We start from the raw sequence: 9,018 nt of genomic DNA, 5'->3' as shown, positions 1-9,018 counted from the left end.
GCCCTAAGTTTGCTTTTCTGCGAGGCATTACGCTTTTCTGTGAAAATGAACTAAAGTGGATCATTTTCTATCTATTTATATAAATAAAAATGTAATGTTCGTTTGTTCCTACCGATTCCTTTTAAATTTTGACACAACGCTGCATTCGAATGCGCACGTGTTTTTATATCATATACGTGTCGAAATTTCCCGCACTGGGGGGAGATGGACAGGATTAAGGCTTACAGTAAAGAACTCTGCTTCTATTTATACTATTTAAGATGCGGTTTTTTGCGTTTTTGATTGCGTTTTAATAGGGTACGTCAANTTTAGCTCGATACACTTTTTCCAGCAATGTACAATAGCTTCGATCCCCTGTTTGTAGTGAGAACTGTCGAGCTTCTCAAAATAGCCATCAACCGCAGACTCCACCTCTTCATTGTTGGCAAATCTTTTATCACCAAGCCATTTGTTTAAGTCTGGAAAGAGAAAATAATCCGAGGGGGCTAAATCTGGTGAATAGAGTGCGTGAGGAAGCAATTTGAACCTTAACTCATTGATTTTGGCCATCGCAGTAACGGATGTGTGAACTGGTGCGTTGTCTTGATGAAACAACACTTTCTTTTTTGCCAAATGTGGCCGTTTTTTCTTGATTTCATCACTCAAGCACTGCAATAAGTTTGCATAATACTTGCCGTTGATTGTTTTTCCTGGGTGCATCCCAAAAAACTGACGCCATGACCTTGCCAGCAGATGGAACTGTTTTTGCCTTCTTTGGAGCTGATTCTCCCCTTTCAGTCCATTCTTTCGACTGTTCTTTCGTCTCAGGTGTGAAGTGATGGACCCATGTTTCATCCATGGTTATGAATCGACGCAAAAACTCGGCTTTCTTGCTGCAAAACATTGCCAAAGACTTGATTGAAACATCCTCACAACGCTGTTTTTGTCCCATTGTGAGCAAATGCGGCACCCATTTTGCGCACAGCTTTCTAATGTCCAAATTTTCAGTCAAAATGTGATGTACAGCACTTTTTGAAATGCCTACCATGTCTGCTAACTCTTGCACTTTGAGTTGACTGTCATCCAATACCATTTTGTGGATTTTTTCCACCATTTCTGGCATGGTCATCTCACTTGGTCAACCACTACAATGTTCGTCTTGGCAGCTCGTACGGCCTCGTTTAAACTCGGCCACCCAATATTTTAGTCAGCACACACTGCAGCATTGCAATTGCAATTTGTGCTGGCAGTATGGAGTTACTTAGATTAGCTTCTGAAATAAATAAACAAATAATTTTTTTTGATGGCCAATAAAATTTTGTCATTAAGTGGTATTGATCCTTATTATTAGGAAATCTTATTATGAATATAAAAAGTTATGAGTATATCAAGTGCTTTCACACTAAAATTTTAAAAAATTTGAAATGTGGAGTTATTTGGCTTGTGAATGGTTCAAATGGTGTTGCAAGCAAAGAAATGTGAAATTATAGTAATTCTGCAACATTGGCAGACTTACAGGACAGCATTGTATGTGTGAAACATCATGGGGAAAGAGTTGCAGTCAGCCATTGAACATGTTGTTCATGTTCATATTTTACACCTGTACAATGGGGAATACATTGAACATTTCCTGCATTGCTAAGCAATCTGTGCAGAATTTACCGGTATGTCCCATTCGAATGAATAAATGCTTTTTCATTGTGTTTCCGATGGTTTTGCAATGCCATTATCCTATAGTAGACAATTTTGTAACTAAAATTTGTTTTTGCAAAATTCTTTCCCGCAGTTTTTGACTAGCTTGTATACAAATTTGGTGTTGATTTTTATTGGTTGGAGCTACAGAGTCCTCTGAATAGGACAACTTTAATTATAATAAAATACCAGGTGTTCAAATATCCTCCTCTAACTGATAATCTTGGCTATAGGAAAGTATCCGAGATTCTTTTATATAGCCAAGATTCTATTTTATTTTTTACTTTTCAAGCCTTGAAATCCAGTAGGAATATTGGTCTTAAGTAGGGTTACCATAATAGGTGAAGGCAAAATACAGACAGATTATCATTAAAAGTATTCAGACAAGGCAAAATAAAGGGAATTTATTCATATTTTTCGATCTAGTAAATGTAGGAATATAATATAAAGTTAAAATTTACACTTTTGTTTGGGGCACAGAATATAATTTTAAATATAAGAAAACTATTTTACTACTTACTCGTTAGACAAGTACGAGGGTAGTCCCAGAAGTACCCGACCTAACAAAGAAGACACAAAAAATTTGGTAAAACATATCTTTTTTTNTTTAGATTTTAATAATTATTAAAGATATCTAAGCAGTTTAATCTACTAATATTAGTAATCTTAGTATTTACTTGATATACAGTACTAATGTTTGCTGCATATTATTTATTTTTCTCAAGATTTTTTTTTCAAAAATTAATTTCAAATTCTATTGTAAATCTAATAAAGATTTCCTTAATATAATTCTTGTAGCTAGCCTAACTAATTATCTTTACATATATTGATAGACTTGCATCAGATAATTTGAAACAATTGCAATATGTAGTAATTCATTATGCTTGTTAAAAACATCTTAAGTTAAATTATTACAAAATACAATTATCATAAAATGTAATAATAAGATAATTATCAGTCTTTGAAATGTTTAAAATGCCAAATAACTAATTTACAATTAAAATTAAATACTAAACACAAAAGCAAACAGCTGCAAAAAAGCAAACTAACAGAAGTTGGACAGATAAACAATTTATAAATTTTGTGTCCAAATGTCCAAAATATTAAATGTATTTTTAAGTGAATTGTGAATTATATATATAGTGTTATAATAGAGTTAGGATTCACAAAATAAAGCTTATGTTTTTATTAAATATCCTACCTGTAACACGATGAGACTAGAAAAGCTTTGTAGTGGAATGTTTGAATGGTATAAACAAAATTGCTTTACTGTATTGAATAATAGTTTAAATTTTAATCTTAAGTCATTTTTTTCATATTAAATTTTATTGTTGAGATAATGAATCAAATTATTAATTAATCAACAGATGGCTCTATCTGTATTTCTAATAGCAAGTCTCCAACCTTTAATTTGTTTGTTGTCCAAATCAGAAACAAAACTATTTGATCATAATCTAAGATTTTAGCAGATTTTAGCATTTATATTTAGTAAATTGCATTTTGCCAGTAAAGATTAGTGATAAAATGAAACATTCTTACATTTTATCAATAATCTTTTAAAATAACTATTATAAAACAGAAACATCTTCAAAAATTTAGTAAGAAAATGTGTTATTGAAACAAATTTAAATACTTAATTTTTGGGGTTATAAATTTTCAAAAATAACACATTAAGATGTGTTCTTTATATTAATATTTGTTTCTGGAAAGAATGTACAGTATATACATTTGATTTCAACAAAGCTCACTCTAATAAAGCATGTTTTCTTATTAAGTAGCAATTATAATAGCTAGTGATTTCATAAATACAGTTTAAACAATGTTAATGTTAAAATAGAAACTAGGGGCTATATTTTAGTCATTATCTCTCTTCAGAATACAGTACTAGGCTTCAAGCAAGTTGTTCATTGGCTAAACATTTACATATAAAACAAAGCTAACATTTAAAAATAATTGTATGTATAACAGGTGCAAACTGTTTGCCTGATGATGCCTGTTCAACATGGGTAAAAACATTGCACTTGTTATAAAAATTTGATGGTTTATAAGTTAGATTTGTTTTTTTTAATTCTAATTTAACCAGTTTTAAGTGGCAGTTTTTGTCTAAGAATAATTATTTGTAGAAATTTTTGTTTTCTCCATGTCGATAATGCAGTAGTAAAATTTTCACAAGTCCTACAGACCTCATATTTATCCTATTTTTAATACTTTTTTGTAGGAAAGTAAGAAATAGCCTGCTTTTTAAATAATTGGCCTATTTTTTGTCATTAAGTGAGATAGAGAATCAAATTTTTTGTAAATAAAGCATATTGATGCAGGGATGTAACAGGAAATTTGACTGAGTCATCCACATCACTAATGGCTTGCATAGATTAGCATAGTTACATAGGTTCAGCACTTTTTTTGTCATAGAATGCAATGGAACGGCATTCCACCACCTTTTTTCGATATATTTTAAAAGTTTTAAGAGAATTTTTGAAAATTTGATGTTTGGTCCACATTGAATTGCTTCTCAGTTCAAAACAGTAGAAAAATGTTTTTTTCACTAATAACACATGCAGTGACATTTAAAAGAGATTTTTGATGGAATGGATAAAAATTTTGGTTGTGGTCTCTAATTTAATATGGATATTGGAAGAAAAGACGAAGTTTTTCATAGTCTTATGTTTTATAACTGAATTTTAATTTTTACTTTTTTGTTTCTATATTATCTACTTGGACCTTTTGACTAAGACTGCTACTTTTTGCTAATCAGAAACTCCATCAGTATAAGTCCTATTTATAAACAAGGTCCAAATAGACAATATAGAAACAAAAACATAAAGTATTAAATTTTATTTTTTTATTTTGTGGCTATTCATGTAGCCCAGTATTTCAGTTTGATGTGCCTGTTTTCTGTTTTGTCCAATGGTCAACTACTGACTTTTTACATTGCTTACTTTTGAACTTGTAGTGCAGCAGTAGGACAAGCAGAGAGTAAAGGACAAAAAAGAATTAGTGTGGGAATTGCTGCCTTGTGGCTAATTAACTAATTAGGTGGCCTGAGATACAGTAATACCTCGACTTATGCTACCCTGACTTACGTGAACTCGGAGTTATGCGATTTTCAAATCTCGTCAATTCGTCTTTTGTTTGAGCACCACGCAACTCTTGATTACTCACTCCCCCCACACTATTGTTCAGCTTACATGTTCGGACGTGTCTCGTGGAATCAACACACAGCTACAATTTATTTTGTGTTATGTATTTCTGTGTTTGTTATATCTATGGAGATTTGAGAGACTCTATGTGGTGATTTCTTGTAACCATGAACAAATCAAAACACGAGATAAGATTAATGAGAACCTTTATTAGCTTACATACATCCGACTTGGATTTTACACAAATTGCGAAATTATACCCCGACTTACGCGAATTCGACTTACACGGTTATCGCTCGGTCCCACCTATCACGTAAGTTCAGGATATTACTGTATAGTATACTAGAGGTATCAGTTAAAGGAAAATATCTATTTTAAGTAGACATATTATTCACCACACAAAAAACCTTTGTAACTTCAGTGATACTAGTTTACAAAACACGTATCACTGGAGTTAAAGGTTTTTATGTGATGAATTATATTTCCTCCAGTATTTAAGAGGTTCATTTGTTAGACATATTATGTATACATTGAGCTGTCACTATAGTTGCACAGGTTATAAAATGCAGAAGGATTCTAGTAGAAAAGGAGAGGGTGTAAGTTTGAAATCTGCCTAGGATGACAAAAACGTTTCGACTGGACCCGCTGGTAATTCATATCATATCTTTAGCTCTCTTCTTTCTACATAAGTTGTATATATACATAAGTTATGCAAGATCTTTTGCTCCCTAAATAGTAAACTAGAAGAATTTAGATACTTAATTTTTTATCTGTAAATCTCAAAAATAGTTTTTCTGGTATTTAATCAAGTCCCATTGAAGATCTTGAGTGCAAGATTTTTGTTCTGGGTTTTTTACACTATTGTAACTTGTTTACATTGCATGAAGAGAATGTTTGCTGGTATTTAATTAATAACATTAACTCCAGGACCAATATATTCAGTGAATTTTCTGCTTTTATTTGTACTAAAGTACTTTGATTTTGTATATACTTGTAGCTCTAATAAAAGCAGAAAATTTACCAAGTTTATTAATGTCATTTTAATATTTTTAAATTTAATTTACTGATTATGCATTCATTTTTAGTGGTCTTAACTGATCACTATAAAAACAATTGAGCTTAGGCTTTAATTTAGCATTTATTGACTTTGCATTAAACTTTGACTTCCGGAGTGATTTTTATTTTTTATTTTTTTCTTTGCAGGAGCAGATGCTTGTTCACTCTTTAGGATCTAATGTTCAAACCTGTTTCCTTTTTTATAATTTCAGATTTATTGATATTGAAGGTTTCAAAAAAGTTTATAATAGAAAAAAATAAAACAACATGGATTATATAAAGGCTTTGATGCTAAAAAGTTAAAAATATATTGACTGATTACTTTTACCATAACATATTGTAACCTTTTTAATAACATTTTTCATGATTTTTGTAATTTTTATAATTGTTTTCATATATTCACTAATTGCAAATGTTGTTGAGAAATAAACACCATATCTATATATACCAAACCTAACCAGGATTATTATTATCATGACTAATGATAAACCTAGGACATCTAGGCACTAAAAGTTATATAACTATTTGAGTTTTATTGCCTAGATGTCCTAACTCTACTAATAATAAAATGATTTTTGGTAGGAAATTTTCAGATTAGAAAAATAATAAGGTATATATTAAATTAACTATTATCTTTTCTTTCCTTGTTAATGAGAAGATACATGGTGATCATAAAGTTGTCCTTCTAAGTGATCATAAAGTTGTAGCTCCAACTTGTTTGATACTAAAATTTGTGTACATACTATTTAAAGGACATGGAAAAGAATTCTGCAAAGAAAATTTTAGTTCTAAAATTGTTGACTGCGGGATAAATGTATCACTTGCCAAATCAATTAACTTCATAAAACAAAAAGTGGAGAAAAGTGACAAAATAATATATGTTCCTTTTTAAAATTTCTTGTAAAATATAAATTCAAATAAATAATATAGAATGTATTATTGTAGATGTAGCTTTCATTTAACAACATATAAAATGTATAAGATAGCATAGATATGCTATAATTGTTATTAAGAAAAATTATCACGTTTTTAAATATTCCAGCTAATAATTTAATATCGTAAAAACGTTTTTGATTGTCTTTAACGATCTTCATCAGTTAAATAATAAAGTAAAAAGAACATTAAAGAAATAGAACTTAAATTAAAATTACGAAAAAATAATAACTGCTCATGTGTTTGTAATGATGTGTGCTTAAGGGAATGAATACAAAAAGATAGGGATATAAGAATATAAACAAAATAAAATAAAATAAAAAACTTAACAGAATCACATTAAAAATTAATGCTTCGTAAAAATTACAGTTTATCTTCATAAAATGATTTCCATACTGTAGATAGAGAGTGGGCATCCGTATGATTGGATTTATAAAAATCTCAAGCTTTTCAAGATGTTTGATGGAGTGCTTGTTAGACATGGGTCTAATGATGGAAGCTTGGTCCCATATAACCTCAACTCCTTGCTGGTTGGCGTAAGATACTAAAATGGTGCTATCATTGTTCTTTCTAATAGAGTATTTATGTTCTTTGATTCTTTGTTCCAATCTTCTCCAAATGTTAAATCATTTTGAGAAGATTGTTAAACATTTTTACGATATTAAATTATTTGCTGGAATATTTAAAAAGGTGATAATTTTACTTAATTCCTTCTAGTTCCAGTATAAGTTAATATTTTTATTATAATTGTTATTATTATTACAATTTTGGTGTGATTGAGGGAGTTAATTGATTTGGCAAGCACATAGTAACATCAAATTCAGTTTTCACATTAGTGTACATTTTTTTATTAAAGATTTTTCGCAAAAATGAATAATAACTATTCTGTTACTGTTACAATGGTGGTGGTTATTATTTTGTTTAAATTGATTATTCAGCAACATAAATGATGTCTTCTTTGTCAGCTGTATTTGAGGTCTCATCAGGTTCTTAAATATTTATAAGAATCATGTTTAATAGGAGGAATGAAAAAAATTATTTTTCTAAAAAAAATTGTCACCAAAATTAAAACAATCATTCAATATTCCACAAGTATACTTACTTCTACAGTTACAGTTACAGTTGCAGTTACAGTTGGACTGTAACTAACTAATTTCTTTGTTACGTTTTGTGATGAAATAACATTAAATAATATACCATTATCTACAAAGCACTGGTCAGCACACACTGCAGCATTGCAATTGCAATTTGTGCTGGCAGTATGGAGTTACTTAGATTAGCTTCTGAAATAAATAAACAAATAATTTTTTTTGATGGCCAATAAAATTTTGTCATTAAGTGGTATTGATCCTTATTATTAGGAAATCTTATTATGAATATAAAAAGTTATGAGTATATCAAGTGCTTTCACACTAAAATTTTAAAAAATTTGAAATGTGGAGTTATTTGGCTTGTGAATGGTTCAAATGGTGTTGCAAGCAAAGAAATGTGAAATTATAGTAATTCTGCAACATTGGCAGACTTACAGGACAGCATTGTATGTGTGAAACATCATGGGGAAAGAGTTGCAGTCAGCCATTGAACATGTTGTTCATGTTCATATTTTACACCTGTACAATGGGGAATACATTGAACATTTCCTGCATTGCTAAGCAATCTGTACAGCACGTACTGGCTTATCTATACTAATATATAAAGAGGTAATGTTTGTATGTATGTAAGTTTCGTTGCAGCAGGTAATCTCCAAAACTACTCATCCGATTTCAAAAATTTTTTCACCAATATTTAAAATGGAACCTCAGAGTGGACATAGGCTGTATATTATTCCGTTAAACATTCATATAAATTAAAATATATAATCTAGGTTAAGGCTTTTATGTCCAACAGATGGCACTACGAGTACGACGCCCTAAGTTTGCTTTTCTGCGAGGCATTACGCTTTTCTGTGAAAATGAACTAAAGTGGATCATTTTCTATCTATTTATATAAATAAAAATGTAATGTTCGTTTGTTCCTACCGATTCCTTTTAAATTTTGACACAACGCTGCATTCGAATGCGCACGTGTTTTTATATCATATACGTGTCGAAATTTCCCGCACTGGGGGGAGATGGACAGGATTAAGGCTTACAGTAAAGAACTCTGCTTCTATTTATACTATTTAAGATGCGGTTTTTTGCGTTTTTGATTGCGTTTTAATAGGGTACGTCAACAGAAT

General features: G+C 30.3%; 1 protein-coding gene across 1 annotated transcript; it reads right to left on the bottom strand.

Moving 5' to 3' along the window:
* Nucleotides 1–637: 637 nt before the first annotated feature.
* On the bottom strand, nt 638–1,108 carry LOC111620945. Its single transcript, XM_023362968.1, has one exon. The coding sequence runs from the start codon at nt 1,106–1,108 to the stop codon at nt 638–640; it is 471 nt and encodes a 156-aa protein (XP_023218736.1).
* Nucleotides 1,109–9,018: the final 7,910 nt, after the last annotated feature.

This window comes from Centruroides sculpturatus, unplaced genomic scaffold (assembly GCF_000671375.1).
Source record: "Centruroides sculpturatus isolate CEXI.00-Female unplaced genomic scaffold, Cexi_2.0 scaffold252, whole genome shotgun sequence".
Classification (NCBI taxonomy): domain Eukaryota; kingdom Metazoa; phylum Arthropoda; class Arachnida; order Scorpiones; family Buthidae; genus Centruroides; species Centruroides sculpturatus.
The sequence above is the reverse complement of the archived record's forward strand: the minus strand, read 5'-3'. Positions and strand labels throughout refer to the sequence as shown.